Source organism: Episyrphus balteatus, chromosome 2 (genome assembly GCF_945859705.1).
Source record: "Episyrphus balteatus chromosome 2, idEpiBalt1.1, whole genome shotgun sequence".
Lineage (NCBI taxonomy): Eukaryota > Metazoa > Arthropoda > Insecta > Diptera > Syrphidae > Episyrphus > Episyrphus balteatus.
In genome coordinates, this window is record NC_079135.1 from 103,733,122 (window position 1) to 103,752,645 (window position 19,524).

General features: G+C 29.3%; 2 protein-coding genes across 3 annotated transcripts in view; both read right to left on the reverse strand.

Moving 5' to 3' along the window:
• LOC129908148 (uncharacterized) overlaps positions 1-13,840 on the reverse strand; it is a 158,036-nt gene extending 144,196 nt beyond the window's left edge. For both annotated transcript variants that reach the window (XM_055984469.1, XM_055984468.1), the window contains exon 1: positions 13,355-13,840. The gene's annotated coding sequence lies outside the window, so the exon portion shown is untranslated. The remainder of the gene's footprint in view (positions 1-13,354) is intronic.
• Positions 13,841-17,736: 3,896 nt separating this feature from the next.
• LOC129909619 (uncharacterized) overlaps positions 17,737-19,524 on the reverse strand; it is a 51,941-nt gene continuing 50,153 nt past the window's right edge. The window contains exons 17-20 of the mRNA XM_055986691.1: positions 19,244-19,308; positions 18,891-19,180; positions 18,262-18,445; positions 17,737-18,202 (exon numbers count right to left, since the gene is read on the reverse strand). Coding sequence (XP_055842666.1) covers positions 17,877-18,202; positions 18,262-18,445; positions 18,891-19,180; positions 19,244-19,308 — 865 coding nt within the window. The 3' untranslated portion in view covers positions 17,737-17,876. The remainder of the gene's footprint in view (positions 18,203-18,261; positions 18,446-18,890; positions 19,181-19,243; positions 19,309-19,524) is intronic.

Consider the following 19,524-nt stretch of genomic DNA (forward strand, 5'->3'; position numbering starts at 1 on the left):
TTTTATAGGTTTTAGCTCATAATTTCTGAATTGAAGAACAAATTCTCCTATTTAACAGCATGAAAGTTTATTTAAAGGCTAAAAAGACGTAAGAGTATATTTTTTTGTATTCACATAACTACTTCTTACCTAAACTCTTTAATGCAATCTTTATTAATACCTTGTAGAAAATAAAATCACAACAAAAACATTACTGTTAAAAAAGGAGCCAAGTTCTCCTATGTTGAAATTATGCTGGCACAAAAAGTACTGAGATGTAAAAGTGTACCAAGTTCTAAAGTTTGGGTTCAAATTCGTATCAATAAAATTTTGATTGTTCTCTTGACAATTTTTCTTAACCATCGATTTTTAAAGTTATTTCAAAAATTGCCAAGTAAACAATCAAAATTTTATTGATACGAATTTGAACCCAAACTTTAGAACTTGGTACACTTTTACATCTCAGTACTTTTTGTGCCAGCATAATTTCAACATAGGAGAGCTTGGCTCCTTTTTTAACAGTAATGTTTTTGTTGTGATTTCACTACTTTTTGCAAGGTATGGCTGTAGAATTGAAAATCTCTATATTTGATGAAAATTCAGTGAAAATGGGCGGTTGCCACGCCCCCTGGCTGAAATTCTCAAATTTTAAATTTTTTCCTTTGTATAAACTACCAGCTCTACCATTCTAAAAAACTTCAAGATTCTACGATAATCAGAAGTACTCTATAATATTTGATGATAATTCAGCGGAAATGGGCGGATGCCACGCCCCCTGAATTGAAAATCTCAAATTTTCGATTTTTCCCTTTGTATACACCACAAGCCCTATCACCGTGTAAAATTTCAAGTTTCTACGTTAACGGGAAGTTCTCCATAATTTTGATAATCTGTCAGTGAGTGAGTGAGTGAGTGAGTGAGTGAGTGAGTGAGTGAGTGAGTGAATGAGTGAGTGAGTGAGTGAGTGAGTGAGTGAGTGAGTGAGTGAGTGAGTGAGTGAGTGAGTGAGTGAGTGAGTGAGTGAGTGAGTGAGTGAGTGAGTGAGTGAGTGAGTGAGTGAGTGAGTGAGTGAGTGAGTGAGTGAGTGAGTGAGTGAGTGAGTGAGTGAGTGAGTGAGTGAGTGAGTGAGTGAGTGAGTGAGTGAGTGAGTGAGTGAGTGAGTGAGTGAGTGAGTGAGTGAGTGAGTGAGTGAGTGAGTGAGTGAGTGAGTGAGTGAGTGAGTGAGTGAGTGAGTGAGTGAGTGAGTGAGTGAGTGAGTGAGTGAGTGAGTGAGTGAGTGAGTGAGTGAGTGAGTGAGTGAGTGAGTGAGTGAGTGAGTGAGTGAGTGAGTGAGTGAGTGAGTGAGTGAGTGAGTGAGTGAGTGAGTGAGTGAGTGAGTGAGTGAGTGAGTGAGTGAGTGAGTGAGTGAGTGAGTGAGTGAGTGAGTGAGTGAGTGAGTGAGTGAGTGAGTGAGTGAGTGAGTGAGTGAGTGAGTGAGTGAGTGAGTGAGTGAGTGAGTGAGTGAGTGAGTGAGTGAGTGAGTGAGTGAGTGAGTGAGTGAGTGAGTGAGTGAGTGAGTGAGTGAGTGAGTGAGTGAGTGAGTGAGTGAGTGAGTGAGTGAGTGAGTGAGTCAGTCAGTCAGTCAGTCAGTCAGTCAGTCAGTCAGTCAGTCAGTCAGTCAGTTACGGTTTTTGCTATTTTTGAAGCCCTATATCTCAGAAACTACTCATCGTAAAAGGCTGAAATTTTGTGAGGAGTTTGGAATTTCTAGCATCTTTGGTGTGGAAGTTATAGGGGGGTCGAAAATGGCCTGAGTTGTTTCCTGTAAATAAGTTTGTAGTGCCAAAGTTGCTAGAGAAATTGGCTGGGCACTACCGTGCCCCTTGATTATATATCTAATTTTTTTTTAAATAATTTTTTTTTTATGAAAACAGTGAACAAATACATAACATAAAGTTGTTAATCACCAATATCATCAGCGCTACCTTCATCAAAAATTTTAGCTTGGGGGATAATTGTTTGTTTTGCTCGTTGTAACCGGATCCGAAGTCCGTTTCACTCGATCACCTCAGATTGTCTAGTTAATCTCAAAAAGTGTTCACAGACTCCCTGAAACGAAATTCTTTTTTGAGGTTATTTCGAAAACCTGACGTGATGCGGTGAAATGGACAACCTGAGTTGATGGGGTAAAATGAACTTTAGATTCGGTTTTAGCGACCCAAAGGACATTTAATTTCCAGAGCTGCACCTTCCCCAAACCCCAGGCACAAACAAATTAAAAAAAAAAAAAAAAATGGGAGTTCAACTAGACAAAAATCCATATATGTATGCCACACGAAAAATGCAAAAAACCGGCACTATGTTTTAAAGAACCACAGACCCCAAAAGAGAAAAAAAATAAGTTTAAGGTTTATCTGAAGGCAAATGCAGACAGACAGAATTAAGGAAAGATTCTCACTCACAAATGAAAAACCCAAGAAACATATCATTCATTCTTAACATTTTTGTTTACAAAGCCTCAAGGCAAAGATTATATTTAAAAAAGCTTTGATATCTCTTCGAACAAAAACAAAAAATATTAGGTACTTTCTCAAGATTTCAATGTAAACATAACCTTTTATTTAGACAAGGTATATAAAGTTTATCAAAGACTGACCCTAGCCTTACTGACCCTCCAACCCAGAGTTGTTATATTTAAATTTATTCGAAAGACAAAAAAAAAAGGTTAACCAAATAATTTTTTTTTTTTCTTATCTACCTTTAGATTGTTTCTAAAGAAACTCAACTCTCTGTCAATATTGTGAACTTGCTAAAAAAAAAAAAACAATCATTAAAAAAAAAAGGATTCAAGGGTTAAGAACGTGATAAAAATTGGGTTTTCATTTTTGGCAATACCATAAGACCTATCAAAGAGTTGTTCTTTTTTTACACAGTCTTTTACCTTTTTTTAAGATGTGAGATTTTTTTTTTTGTTTAATGGTCAACAGAGAAGTGATCCCTTTATTAAAGCCAATCATCCTAAGCAATTGCCACCTGTTGTCTGGAACAATAACTTTTAACTCTTCATCAGATTGTTCCAGACACAATTCGAAAAAAAAAGGTTTGAAAAATGATGGGTTTGAGGGTGAAAATGTTTGAAAAGTTTTACTCATGGTTCCATTTACCCACGAACAAGCGTCGTTATGTCTGCAATTTTATATCCATTATTCTTATCCTAACAAAAATTATTATGTTAACTTTTGAGATAGTTGCATAGCGAGTTGTGGCGACGACGTTTTTAAAAAATGTTTTTTTTTTTGCATTTTTAATAAGATTGATGTTTCATGTTGGTATTTGCTTGGTTGTTTATCTTGTGAATATTTTACTAATTCAAGTTCATCAATTTAAAAAATTCAAGGAAAATATTTTCCATTTTCTTTGTTTTTTTTTTTTATTTTAAGATAAGCATAATAACTATATTTTACTTGCGTACTTGAAGAATAAGACAGAAAAGAAAAAGCCACGAGTTTGTTAAAGAAGTAAAAATGTTACTTTTCGTTAATGCTAATAAAGAAATGTAGAAAAATATTTGTTTTCTACTTTTCTTTCAAGGACAAACAGCTTTCAAAGATAAATATTTTTCTGGATATTTTCCACTATTTTCAATCCTCTTGGTTGTTTGTTTCTAAAAGTTCTATAGAAAAAAATGTTTAAGGAAAAAAAATAATAAAAAAGAGTTTTGCATGGACGACTTCTGAAGCTTAGCTCAACAACCACAAGAAGCAACATTTTTTACCTGTGGTATACAAAGGTAGTAGTTACTTCAGAGCAAGTTAATGATTCGTTAAAAACGACAAACTCGAGATAAAAATGAGGCATGAGATAACGATATGATGTAGAATGTCTGTCTATTTATCTGTCTGTTTTTATCTCGAGCTATAGCCGAACTAGTGATGGGAACTATCGAATAAAAACTATCAAACTATCGATAGTTGAAAAATATTTATTCAAACCATTAATTAATTAATTCATTTAGTTACTATTTTCATTCGAATAGTTTTTTCATTCGATAGTTTTTTATTCGATAGTTTTTTTTATTCGATAGTTTTCTCATTTGAATAGATTTCTTAAAGGATAGTTTTTTCATTCATTCGTCGGTGAAACCAAAAAAGTGTGTAACTCCATTTTATAAAATTTGGAGTAACACACTTTTCAGGTTTCACCGACAAAATAGTTTTTATTCCATAGTTTTCATCTGATAGTTTATTCGATTGTATAATCGATAGTTTTTATTCGATAGTTTTTATTCGATAGTTTTTATTCGAATGAATAAATGAATGAACTATTCGATAGTTCAAATCATTCATTTATACTACCTATCGATAGTTCAAATCATTCAAACTTCGTAGTTAAGCGTTTTTGAGCAATTTTTTCTAAAACTTGTTTTTCAAATTCTAAAAAAAATAGCTCTAACGCAACGACTTGAATTAAATAAAATACGTGATCTGTGTCATGCAAGGTTCTACTTTAGTAACCACTATTTTTGACTTTCCCATAAGCCATTCAACCAATCTTATCGAAAAATTTTGTACAAAACATTATAAGAACTTTAATTAAAAAATAATGAAAATTTTTAAATAGGTAGGTTCCATCACTTTTTGATTTAAATAAATCTATTTTTTGTTTTCTTTTTGAAAAATCTATTTTTTTAAGATAAATTAATGAAATTTTGTATTCTAATAATTGCTAAAGAATGACATACCAATTATAAAATTTTTTGAGTTTTTTTTTACTTACAAAATATTATTTCTTTGAAAAACGGCTCCAACGATTTAAAACAAAAAACTTCCTTGTGGTGAATACTATTTGGAAAAGTGATTTCCTAATAAAAAAAAAAACTTTTAATACTTTTATGTATATTTCTTTTACAATTAATGATAACAATAAATTAAAATTGGAGCTTGGAGTTCATTGGAAAAAGTGTTTGAGTTGGAATTTGGATTCGTTAATGCTTATTAATGCAGACAAGTATTTTTAAAAAAGTTTTTAAATTTTTTTTCAAAGACTTAGAGGTTTATTTTGTTTATTTTTTAACAAAGACAAGGAAATTTAAAATAGGGGAGTATTGGGCCAAAAGGGTAATAGAAATCGTGGGACTCAAAATATTCTTTAAAAAAAAACCTAGAACAAGTGTATATCTGTCTTTTTATCAATACAATATGCTCATAGATTAGTCATTACTGCCGAATACTATATAGTTTCTGTATTTAAGAAGAGTGAGTGCTTTAACAATAACATTGTATATTAACATTCAAATCCTCCGAAGACCTATCTTTTTAGGGCTTAACGAATTGATTATTATATGATCTGTAAAATTTGTACTACACCTCACCTTATTTATTTTACAGTCGTTACAAAAACTTATTTTCGTCAATTTTGAACCGATTCAAGTGTTTGTGCCTACTTTAGAAAAAATACATTTAGATCAACAATAACGGCACCGATGATACAACAATTTGGGAGAAGTTTAATTTTCTCAAAAATGACTCCGATGAGGGCTATCTTCTAATATTTTTTTTTGAAAATCATTACTAAAAAGTTTTAAATCAATTTCAACGAAATATATGTATATAATTTGAATATAAATCAAAATACAAAAATAAAATTTGGATTAAATATATATATATATTTTTTTTTTCTTTGAAAAATCAAAGTTTCTAAAGCAAGACATTTGTTTTTTTTTTTTAATTTAGCTTTTAGGTGTAAATAAGCGATTGCTACAAAATGGCATATTAACTATATTTAAAATAATATTCAAAAAAATTATAATATTTCAAAAAAAAATAGTTTTTTAAAAAACATAATTCTAACGATTTTGAAAAGAAAAAATCTAAAACCTTAATAAAAGATATTAATTTTCACACTTTTTTTGGAGCTCAATTTGTTTTTTTAAAGAAGTCTTAAAAATTTTAGCAAAAAAAAAGTTATTTCTTTTAAATCCAGATTTTGAGGGTATATTGAAAATACAAACATGCTGTTTTACTCGAAAAATTTATGTTTAGTTTTTTTTTCATCAATAACAAAAAATTGTAGAAAGGATTTTATTGAAATTATTTAAAAGTCTGTTGTTAATCAAGTGAATTACTGCAGAGTTCAATTTTAGGTCCATTACTTTTCTTTACTTATGTCAATGAAGTATAAACACTTTTATACCAATCCAAAAGACATATTTCTGCTGGATAATCTTCGGCTAGTAATAAGTTGCTACCTATACATTCCGGAATTTCAAACTGGGATCACAAGTAATTGGATTAATAGTAGAACAAATAACTGCTGTAGAAACGCTAAATTATGGTGTCTATAGTTAGTTTTGAATTATAATGTTTATTTCTTGTCTGAAAATCAATACAGTGCTACAAAACCTTGTTCGAAACTCAATCAATCACCAAAAGTTTCCGTTTTGTTTTTTGTTTCCAAAAATACTTCGTTCAACTTGCATATTTCAAGTTTCCTTTTTTGTGAATGATCCCGTTATCTACCCTTCATCAACATATTCAGCCTTAGCAGGAGAATGTCAAGGTCAACATTTCCAGACTTTTCGAGAACATATACACAAGATACACGATACAGCAAATTTCCTGATAGATCAAATTTGACAACTTATAACAAAACAAATCCAAACGTCAAGTATATTCGATTCATCAACTTTACTTCTTACCTTTGTTTAGTACTAGGATTTAACTGACAACTCGATAAAAACACGCACTTTTATGAATTGACCAGTATCCAACGCTGAATTTTATGAGCTGGTTCCTTATTATTACCTAACAAAAAACTCCTGGGATTCAAATATTAGCTTTTGCAAATTTCATTCATGAATTTATTTTAAATTTAAAGCATATTGATCCGCAGTTGATTTTAAACGTGAAACGAAAAATAAATGAGAGCAAAGAGATGTCTTATGCCATAAAAAAATAGTTTCCATCCATCCAAGGTGAAAGCTTATTAATAATGTGCTTGTCATCAGCACTGAAAAACTACATCACAAACTAGGATGGTACATTTTTTTCTGATTACCTGTATTTTTTTTTCTATCATATTTTTTCCATTAAAGATGTTTTTTTTATCCCTGAGAATGAAACTGCTAGTAATAAATATTTTGAATGCAAATTTGATTTCCTGTGACAAAAATTAATGGAGGAAGTGTAACAGGAAAAAAAAAAACTTTTTCTGCTTTGACATTTATGTATATTCGCATAGAAGCGTAATTTTATGAAATTTAATTGCATTTTCAATGAACAAAATTTTTGTTTATGGCTTCTATGTTTGTATATACCTACTATACATAAATAAAGAGACTCGCTTCATACATATATAATAATTTTGATACAAAACGAGCAAGTGAGAAATTTCAAATACCTAAGGTTGGGTACCGTTTCTTAAATTAAAAATTAAATTTTTCTATTTTTCACATGAATTTAAAATACCACCCAATTACTTTTTGAAAAATCAAACGCTTAGTTAAAATGTGAAACTCGTTTGAAATTTTCTGGTTGCATTAAAGATTTGCTCTTTTGAACGTCATTTAAAAAAAAAAGTTGATGTTACGAAGTAAATAAGTTTAACAGCGATAAATTCTACTTTAATGATTTCGGTTTATTTTTACTTCAGAAAAAAAATGTTACGTATACACCATGGTTACCTTATCTTACAAAAAATGTTATTAAAACTCTCTTTTCTTTTTAAGACTTATATAAATCAGAAAAAAAAGGTTATAATAAACAGTAAACATACATATACAAGCTGATGTTGTAAATTTAGTTCCTCTTATTGCAACACACAAGGATTCAGTCAGAATTTTACTACATGTTGTGCGTTTCTTCTCCTTTCTCAACCTACGCAGTCTTAACAGATAATAATTAATAATTAATAGATAGATGAATGAAACTAATAATGTAGATAGGTAATAGAATAAACTATATTTGTTCCAAATTTCAATGAATTTCATATTCAAAATTGAGATAACTGTGAAAAGATGTTATTTTTCTAAGCACGTTATATCTTTTGATCTAATATAAACATTTTATTTGACTTTGATACGCATGTTGATAATATTACCTTTCATTTGATATATCATACATAACGGTAAGTGCTTTACAAGTTACACAATCTTAAATTGAAAAACTTGAAAAAAATCCCAAAACACCTGTGGAGATCTTTTGCCGATGACCAGCCAACATTGTAGGAAGTACCGTAATCTGAATTTGATATTTCGGCATAGTGGGCTTTAAAACAAATCTTTTTGTAGTCATGGTAGAAATATGATTGATACGTCATATAAAATGTGAAATAACTTTCAGATGATATAAAATTTATCATAGGTTGGCATTTAAAAAAAATATATTTAATGGTGGTGTTAGAAGAGAAAAAAGATTGATTTTTTTGCTTTTTTGATGAAAAGTGATTGGGTTCAAAAAATTCTTGCTCTTTTTTTGTAGATGTTTTATAGACATGGTCAGTATAAATATTTCGAGCTGAAACAATAAGCTTTCAGATGATATAACATTTATTATAAGTTGTCATAAAAAAAAATTAATTTAAAGGTGTTGGAAGAAAAAAATAATTTTTTTGTTGCTTTTTGCTTTTTTACTTACTATACTTTTTGCGCATTGTCAAAATTTAAGTATGGCTTTATTCTTAAGGAAAATTTGTATAAGCTTTTTAATGGTGTAGTTTTTTTTTCAATAAAAATGTTTTTTTTTTTTTTAAGTTTTCACTTCTACCACGCACACATGATTTTTTAAATAAATAAAATACACGACTGGGTCGCACGAACTTGATCTTAGAGTTAAAGTTGCTTAAATTTTTAAGACTTTTTATATAGAAATTTGAAAAAAAAAAATAAAATTCGTTTTTAAAAAAAAATTAAATAAAATCTGAAATTAAATTGCCCTCCAAAACAAGTATGCAGTTTTGATTTTTATGTTAACATGCATTTTTAGAAAAAAAATTTTCAAAATCGTTAGAGCCGTTTTTTTTTAAACTAATTTTTTATAAATAATTTTTTGGAAAAAAAGTTTTAAAATAAAATTGGTATGTCATTTTGTAGAAATCACTAATCAACATCTAAAAACTAAATTTAAAAAAAATTCATTGTCCCGTTTTCCAAAATTTGATTTTTCAAAAAAAAATTTTCACAATTTTTTTAAAAATCCAAAAATCATTTTTTTTTAAATTTTATTTTTGGTTTGTATTAAAATTATATAAATGCTTCTTCAAAAAAAGTTTCGTTGAAATCGAACAAGCACTTTCGAAGATAATCGGATTTGAAAAAAACGGTTCTATGGCAGGTACCGTTAATAATGGTTTTCAAAAAAAAAATTTTCATTGAAAGATAGACCTTAGCTTAAAACTAACACTTGAATTTTTTAAACAAAATCGTTGGAGCCGTTTTTGAGATATTTCAATTTTACTAAAATCGTTATATCACAAGTACCGTTATTTTTGGTCCAAAAAAATTAATTCCAAAAACCCCTCTGGAGAGTCGCCAAATAACGCTACATACCAAGTTTGACATTAATCGGTCCATCCGTTTAGGCTGTAGCTCCTTATACAGACAGACAGACAGACTGACAGACAGACAGACAGACGGACTTCCGGGACCCACTTTTTTGGCATTGTCTACCATCGTAATGTCATGGAAAAATGTTATCTCAACTTTTTTTTTTGTACGAATGCATAACTTGATATATAGTACCTATATCGCAAGTAAAAAAAGTGAATACGTTATTTTAATTTCACAGTAAGCCAATTATTCTAAGCATTGCTTTTAAATAATTTTATTTTTAAATATTGTACTGTGGGAAATAGCTATGGACCACCATGGGCTTTATGGACTATGTTACGGGATTTATGAATTATATTAGTTCATATTGCCGCAGTTATATTAAAAATCATATTTACTATTTTACTTCACACAATGAGTTTGAAAAAAAAGAAAATATCAAGAAGAAGACTTGTTATCCGGAAGCTATGAAAAGAGCTGATTAAGTCCAAATGTTGTGGGTTCTTAAAAGCAAAAACTGCGATCATTTGATTATATACAAAATGGAAAACCCCGATATTGAAAGTTTAGTTAACTTTAAGTTTTCCCACGTTCCTTTGAGAAAATTCCTTGGTGGTCCAAATTACCCTCTAATTTTTATTTTTAACGTTTTTGAGTTTCAGTAGAAAAAAAAACAGAAAACTAAAATAATATATAATTTCATAATTTTTGTTTATGTTTTGTGGAAAAAAAAAAAAAGTTTTTGAGTTTCTTCAATATTTATTTTTCGTAATTTTTTTTTTTAAGTAAATTTTAATTTGCGTTGTAAATTATTCTTAAGTATAAATTATTTTTTGTTTCAATAAAATATCTATGGTTAAACATTAAATTTATCGGTTTAATTAGAAAAAATTTGATTAGTTGTCCATATACACTAGGGTGGACCAAAAAAATCACTTTTTCATTATTTTGATTTGCTCTACCGATAACTTGTTTTCTCGACACCAAATAATGCTACCCTAATTTTTTCAGAATTTTTCGATGATGTTTAGCTGTTGCGCCCACCCTTTTATTAAAAAAATAAGCTCTTTTAGTTTTTAATTTTTTTAAAGCTTAAATAATTTTTTAATCGAAAATCTGTTTGAGTAAAAAGTATTGAGTATCAATAGATCTATACTTACTTCAATTTTTCTTTTTTCAAAAAAAATATTTTTGACTGATTCCCAGGCGTTAGAAGTCAAAATTAGTGATAAATGCTGGGAAAAAAAACTTAAAACTATGTTTTAATCTTTTTTATAACGGTTAAAATTTTATTTTTATCGTATTCCTCATCAATTTTACTATAAAAACCGTGCTTTTATATTGCTCAATTCTTCTTAAATTGATAAAAGAAAAATAATTTTTAAAAAAGATCGTACCAAAACAAGTGAATTAGAAATAGAGGAGGGTACTATATCTTAGGCGCCGAGATTTGATAACGGTATTCTGTGGAGGAGTTAAATACAATCATTTTTTTTTACTACGGGAGGGGTGGTCTATCTGTCTCCATTTAGGCGGGAATGGCAATTTTCTAAAAAATGACTTTAAATAATAAAAAAAATATTAAAAAACAATGGCAACACTTACAGTTATAAATGATACCTTTTTCAAAAGCCAGAACTGTACACTTTATTCTAATTTTGAAGTAAAGTTATTTCAATCAATTGTTTTTGAAATAATCGATTTGAAAGTAAAAAATTGGTAAAAAAAATAGTTTAAAAAACACATTAAATACTATTTTTGACAAGATTGTGGATTACAATACAAAAAATGGCTGATAAAATAAAGTGTCACAATTGATTCCTTATCAAATACTGAAGTCCATATGTTTTAATACTTTCTAGTTTTGTAGAAATTGAAAAAAAAACTTCTTTTTTATCAGACCTACTCGAGATCGTACTTCTGGTTCCACGAAATTTTATTTTGAAAACTATCCATATTTTTTAATGATGTTGTCGTGGATGCAGCGACTTATAATATTGAATATCGGATATGTTTTTTGATGGTGGCAAAAATATCGAAACAGCCATAAAAATTATGATCTGATAAAAAGAAGTTTTTTTTATTTTTCAATTTTCTATGAAGTAATCTGGAAATTCTGTGTCGAGAAAACAAGTTATCGGTAGAGCAAATTATAATAATGAAAAATAATTTTTTTTTTGTCCACCCTAATAAACACCAACCTTACTCTACCTAAAGTAATATATCTCCTGAAAATTGTCGCTTTTTGAATAAATTTCTATTGTTTTAAAAAAAAATTCTTCTTAAGCGGAATCTTTTTAAGGTGGCAGACATTTCTGACCTGAATTCGATGAAAAATATGTATTCTTTGTTTAATTTTAACCAAAAAAACTTATTAGCCAGTAGAAAACATTTAAATAAATCAAAAATCATTATATAATGAAGATGTCATAAAACAATTTTTTTATAATCAACTGCACTAAATCTCCACTAAAAACAAATAAATAAAAAAGTTTATAGTTTTAATATTTTTGGTAGCACACAGATTTAAAAAATTGCCAAAAAATATAAAAATAATACCTACACAAAAACTTAAAATTTGTATTTAAAAGGAAATAATTTTAATCCAGAATATTCAGTTAAGCAGTATAACCAAGAAACTTTGCAAGAAATTACATAACCATGGATATTTCTATTTTACGAACTTTTTGAGAAAAGCCAATAAAACGGTTTCATCACAAATACTTCAACTATCAGACTTATAAAGTTTAGGCAAAATTGTTTGAGTTGTCGTTTGAAGAGTTATTTTCGAGAAAACTTTAATGAAACTTCCTAATAAATTCCGATACCGAGATACCTTTTCAAAAACAAATCAAACAAAACAAAAAAAAAACTTTTACTGAATTTTTGTTCAAGTATAACAGGAAACTGAAACGTTAATTTTGACAAAAACCTTGTTTTTTTTTGACACAAAATCAATAATTTTGTTCTTAATCAAAATTTAATAAAAAAAAAATATAGCACCATCTGAATGGAACTCCTAACACCTTCAAAAATATTTTTTTCTACCTCGACATAATTTTTTCCTCCAACAAAACAATGAAAAAAGTATCAAATTTCTCAAAACATAATAAAACCCAACCAACACACACACCTTTTTTTTTCCTACAAATATTTACCACACAATTAACTGACATATTTATATCAGCTAAAAATAGTGTAAAACAACATGATACTCGTATATCATCTCTCACACAGTTGAATGGTATAGTTGTGGGGTTCTAAAAAGTTACTCTATTGTGATTTGTAGGTAATTTTATGTTTTTATTATTTTTTTTTTTTTTTCTTCAAACGTAAATCACGCTTCCTGAACGTAATTAACGTTATCTTACTACCAAACACACCCTTGTAATCTATTTGCAAAAAAAAGTAACACCAACCCCCCCTGGAGGGAAAACAAAACAAAAATATTCAATAAGAACCGACACGGCGGAAAATGAGAAAACCGTCGTAAGTTGGTCATTCATCCACCCTACCACAGTGTCTTCCTTTTGCTTCATCCGGCTTCAACAAAAACCATCCCCTATTCCATTGAAGATGGGATAGAAACCATTAATATTGCTTATATTACCTCCTCTCTTGCATCCTAGCACCACGAAACACCACCGCATTAGCAATGTATCACCTCTACAACATTTTTTGCGGGGGCTAATATAATGGTGAACAGAAGATAAATAAGAATGGAACCTCAGTATGAGTCAAGTCAGTCCCATCAAGTTAAGCCTTGATGTGTGTGGTCTTAAAATAACTCTTAGACCTCTGGGATTCATTTATACCAAGAATCAAAATGAAAAGTACAAATCAACAACTTACGGCAGCGGTGACAACGAGACAGGTAAAATCCTTTTTCGATGTGCAGAGTTGTGTTAATCGTATCCTTATTGCCTATTTTTAGGTGAGAGTTGTTATCCTTTAATTCCTTTAACAACTTTTTTTATGGTAATCCAAGGAGTGGTTATTTAAAAATAGTTAAAATAAAAAAAAAAACACACCACTAAGAATTCACAGGGAATATGGAAACTTTAAGGGCATTGCACTCGAAAGGGGCAGTTGAGAAAAAAAGGATCAAAAATACCTATATTTTCTATCAGCCCATTTTTAAGGACTTTTCAATCTAATTTTTGGGGAATTTTAGGAAATTTTTTCCAAGACTTTATAATTTTTTTTTTTTTCTTATTTTCGTACACAATATGGTTTAATTTTTTTTTGGAGCAGATAGAGAGAACAACCGTTATATTCCGGACACGATATTGGTTGGTTATTAACCGGTAGACGTATCACGTTGAACTGAAAGTCATGCTGCAAATTTAGGTTGATTATAAGCACACGATTCTCGTTCATCGAAAAGACTTCGAGCCGGCTGCAATAACCTAAATTCCATAAAAAAAAAGCTTTTAACCTGGCAATACTGTGGTAAACTTTCATTTAAGGGGAAAACATGCGCATTAAGTATTGTTTACTATGTCACACATGTTGCTTTAACTAGAACCTAGGCCAGGAAGGAATGACTTGTCTTTTTTTTGTTTGTGGATGCGGATAACTAAATTGGCTGGTATATATTATTTGATATACTGAATTACCGAGACTTTGTGATGGTTGTGTCGATTTTTGGCGATGACCTCAATATAGTTAGCCAGGAACGTCCTTGCTAAAGGATATATAAAAAAAAATAATAACAACAACAAAATACATACAAACATGATTTCTTGGAATGAAATGATATTAAGTATATCTTTTTGGGGTTTAACTTTAAAGCTTTTTTGTTTGTTTGTTTTTTTTTTTCATTTAAACCGACTACTATATAAGAAATGAATGATAAATTGCTTTGGGGAATTGCTATGTCAAAAAGTGTTTTTGAGTCCTTAAATATTTTCTTTGACCTAAAGGAGCATTTAGATTATGAAACAGCCTATGATAAAGGCAGAATGATATACCTATCTTTTTGAATTTGTGTGTATGCAGGACTATAAGTTAAAATTTTATGAGAAGTGGTCAAGCTTTGGTCTTATAATTTGAAATTTCTTTGAGGTTTTTGTATTTGTTTTTAATTTTGTATTCTAAAAACGTTGTTGTTTATACTCACTTTATATGAATTTTTGATTTATGATTTTATATATGTAATGGTTTTGTTTGTAAATGAAATGTGAAAAATATCTGCAGAACGTTAGGATTAGTTCATCATTTCAATTAAAAAGATAAACAAAAGGAAAAAACTTATTTGAGAAAGATGAATGTGAATACAGTTTTGTCTTTGAATTTTATGAGGTGTTTTTAAAAAGATAATGATTTGAATGTGCGTGTATGATATAAATTACACTGGTCGGCAAAAAACTAAAAAAAAAGTCGGGAGCAAGAACTTTATAAGGTGATTTTGATTGACTTTAGTGTGCTGAATTCAAAACTGTTTACAGATTTTTTCTATCACTTCTAGTTTTTGAGCTATACTCATCACTATTTTCGCTATAAAGATTCAAAAACTAATTTTTAATTGAGTTTTTTTATGTTTAGTCAAAAATATATATTTTCCGTAATATGTTGCTCTTTATAAGTCCAAATCAGATGGAATTTGATTCAAAAAACCATTCATTACATTGAAAAAAATAATCTAGATTTTGAGATATCTATCATAAATTTCTCTTTTCAATATCTTTGAGAAAAATAAAAATAATTTTGAAAAAATATAAATACCTTTAGGACGTGTTGATATGGCGTTTTGAGATTGCATAAGTAGTTTTATAAAAAAAAAAATTAACGGTGATGTAATTCGATGTCAAATGTACCCAAAAACACGCGTTTTTGACCTTTTAATATTCAATTATTTCAGAAACGTGACGTGCCAGTGAAATTTTGACTTCAGATTCGGACTCAGCACACAAAATTCCTCTCGAAAAGTAGGGTTTGGCTCTTGCTCTATATCCGTTGCCGACCAGTGTTATTATAATTCGATGATACTAGCGTAACCAAAGTTTTTCTAAAGTTTTGATTTTAATGGAAATTGTAAAGATACTTGTTAAAGGTTTGTAAGTTCTAATTAAAGATTTAAAAGGTTAAAATTTAGTCATTTTTTCGAGGAAGGAGATTTTGAAATGAACTTTATTGTAAGATATTTTTTATTTAAACCATTTTTTCGAGTAATATAATGTATATTAGGGCGTTGCGTTCGTTAATTAGGTTTTTTTTAGAGAAAAAATCCCCTAATTTTTCAGATTTTTATTTTGACACTAGATGGCGCCACAAGAGGGTTAAAGTTTTTTCTCATTTGAAATAGGTATGTGTTGACTTATGATTCCATTTTTAGATACAGACTTAAATCAAATATTTTTGATAAGGTTCTTGTCTACATTAAACAATGTTTTCAAAAAGGTATAAATCATTTTTTTTTGGGCCAGGTGTTCAGTTAGGGCAATGAGTTCTAATAGGTATACTTTGTAAGATTACGCATACGCCATATAGTGACTCGATTTTAAGTAAAAAGATGCAGTTCATAATTTTTCTTCAATCTTTCAAATTTATGTATCTAATACCTAAAATTATTTTTTGTTATACTGTGGTGTTGGTGGAATCATGATGACTTCAAAATTTTGTATAAAGCTCTTAAAGGATTATTGAAATAAAATGTAAAAATAGCTTTGGAAAGTATTGTAAAGTTTTTATGGTTTAAAATAGTAAAAGTAGAGGTAAGTAAAATACACGACTGGGTCACACATACCTTGCCCTTAAAAATAAAATTGATTTTTAAAATTACCTAAACATTATTTTAAATGACATTACGATCATGGAAAATGCCGAAAAAGTGGGTCCCGCAATTTTGTTTGTCTGTCCGTCTGCGAGCTACAGCCTAAACTACTTTAGCCATTTTCTTCAAACTTTGTAGTAAATAGTTTTGAGTGATTTCCTAGAACCATGCATTTTTTTAGGACCAAAACTAACGCATTCTGTCGTATAACGGAAATAGAAAAGTTACTTTTTTCAAAAACGGCTCTAACGATTTTTATTAAACTTTTTGTGTGTACCTAGTATTACACATAAAAGCCAACTTATGAAATAAAAAATATATTTTTCATTACGTTATTACCTACCTAATGGTACCTGCAATAGAACGGTTTTTTTTTATTTATGAATTTTTTCGTAAGAGACTTAGCCGATTTCAACCAAAAATTTTTTATTGAAAAACGTTAAGTTAATCTTTAAATTTTTTTTTTTTTTTAATATTTCAAATTTTGTTTTGGAAAAATCATATTTTTTAAACCAGTGGATGAATTTTGTCGAAATTTCGTTTTCATGTATTGCATAATATTTTCTTAAAAATAGCATAACAACTTTTTTTAATAATGTTAGAAAATGTGTAAATTTTTTTTTAAATCGGGTCTAACGGTTTTCAATTTGATTTTTTTTTTCTACAAAATCTTTTTTTTTCAAGAAATTAAATGACATACTTGGTTTTGTGTAAAAGATCATTTAAGAACGGCGTTTTTACATTACTTTGAAATTCCTTGAAAAATTAAATTTAAAATTTTGCCTAATTTTGTTCAATAAAAAGCTTTAATATTAAAGTAACTTTTACCATAAGACCAAGTGCGTGCGACTCAGTCGTGCATTTTATTTTAAGTTAAAAAAATTAAGCAAAGTTGGTATGCAATTTTTTGGCATGTCACTTTTGTTTATCAACATCAAACCAAAATTACAAATTTCTCAAATAATATTATTTAAAATCATAGATAAAAAACTTTTATATTTAAAAATTCGTTTCAGATACAATGTAAGAGCCCAGAATCGTCGATTGTTTTCAAATTAAAGTTTTCTTGTCAGAATAAACACAGCCTCGAAATTGCAACAACGCAACGATCCATCCAAAGTTGTAAATTTTCCCTACATTTTTAGGTGATTTTCAATAGAGTTAAAGAATACCTATATAACTTGAAAGCAATAGTTCAATTTCAGTTGATTCTACATATAACTTCTAGAAAATAAAATATCAAGTGGACAGGAATCTAATAGTACCTACTCTTAGAAAACTTATTATTCAAAATACTATAGTGGAACTCCTGATGGCAAAGTTTCATGGACATCCCAACCGTATTGTGTATAAAAAAAAACCTTACCTACTTAATTTAAAGCGAATTTTGTACCGCAATACATCACCCATTTTTGTTCTAAAGCACTTCATTATAATATAAATTATTTTATTCGTTTTTAACACAACATTTCTTTTTTTTTTCTACAATAATTAACAAAAAGGAGGTAAGTAAAATGTTTAAGTCTTTTTTTTTTTTGTTTTTGCACAAATAAATTAAAAGTTAATTTATTTGTACATACTCTTCTTTGAGCAATATCCTTATGATGGCCAAACAATACTTTCAATCCAGTCCAAGTAATATGCCACTCTAACATACACCGATGGAATAGCCGAAGCACAAGAATGTCCAAATGACACAACACCAACAATGTATGAGTCTCTGTTCTGAACCAATTGCAATGGACCACCAGAGTCTGATTGACAAGCATCTTTTTTGAATTCCGGATCGAATGCACAATATTGTCCCAGATTCAAACCACTTCTGTATGAACGAGGTAAACCAAATTCAATATGTGATGCATTGCAATCCTTTAAAGCAACTGTAGTAACATTTGTATATAGAAGAATACTAGAACGAGCACGTGCTGCAATAAAATCAAAATGAATAAATGAAATAAAATTCAGTAGAAATTTGTGACCATACTCTGGACATTTGTAACACCCCATCCAGTGACCACAAGTTGAGTACCGGAATCGATATCTCTGATATTCGAGTAAAGGCAAGCTGGACGAATGTAAAGTGTGAAATCGACATTGTTGCGAAGCCTAATTAAAGCAATGTCGTGGTAGCGGAAGTTTGAACGATAATCTGGGTGCAGTGTAATATTCTGAAAAACAAAAAAAATGGAACAAATTTTCATTCTAATTTCAAGAAGTAGCAAAAACAACAAACAAAAAAAACAACAAACAACAAACAACAAACAACAAACAACAAACAACAAACAACAAACAACAAACAACAAACAACAAACAACAAACAACAAACAACAAACAACAAACAACAAACAACAAACAACAAACAACAAACAACAAACAACAAACAACAAACAAAAAACAACAAACAACAAACAACAAACAACAAACAACAAACAACAAACAACAAACAACAAACAACAAACAACAAACAACAAACAACAAACAACAAACAACAAACAACAAACAACAAACAACAAACAACAAACAACAAACAACAAACAACAAACAACAAACAACAAACAACAAACAACAAACAACAAATAACAAACAACAAAAAATATTTTTTTGACATATTACCTCAATTTCAGCGTCCAAAGGTTTGTAAAGATCATCTGTTGAATTCCATTCAACCACACCGAATCGTACAAAAATAGGTACACGAAGTGGATCGTAAACACAATGAGCAGCGGTCAGAACATATCTCTCCGAAATCAATGATGATCCACAAAGATTATCAACGGCATCACCACCTCCTTCTGGGAAAATTAAACCTCCCACATGCGGATATTCACCAGGTGCAACAGGAAGCCCATCTAAGATGTGATAAGTAAGTCCACTTGGATTCTTTCCGATATATCTTTGACATGCTGAAATAATTTTGGAAAATATTAGTGTTTTTTGTTTTTGTTTGTCCTTTTTTAACAACAAACCTGCTTGTGAAGGTCTTTCACTCCCATTTTCTCGATTTGTTACTCCATCTGCTGATCTTGGTGTTCTAGAAAATTAATTTTAAATATTAAAAATGCCCGGATAAATACATAAATGTATAAAGTTCTAACAAATTAACAACAAATAAGCGTTAGTTGGGAATGAAATCAGAAAAAGTACATGCAAAACGAAAAAACGAAATTTTAAGGTCCTACTGTTGAGCTTTAAGTTGAATTCGAAATTGTAATTTGTAAAAAAAATATTAATTTATGTAATATGCCTT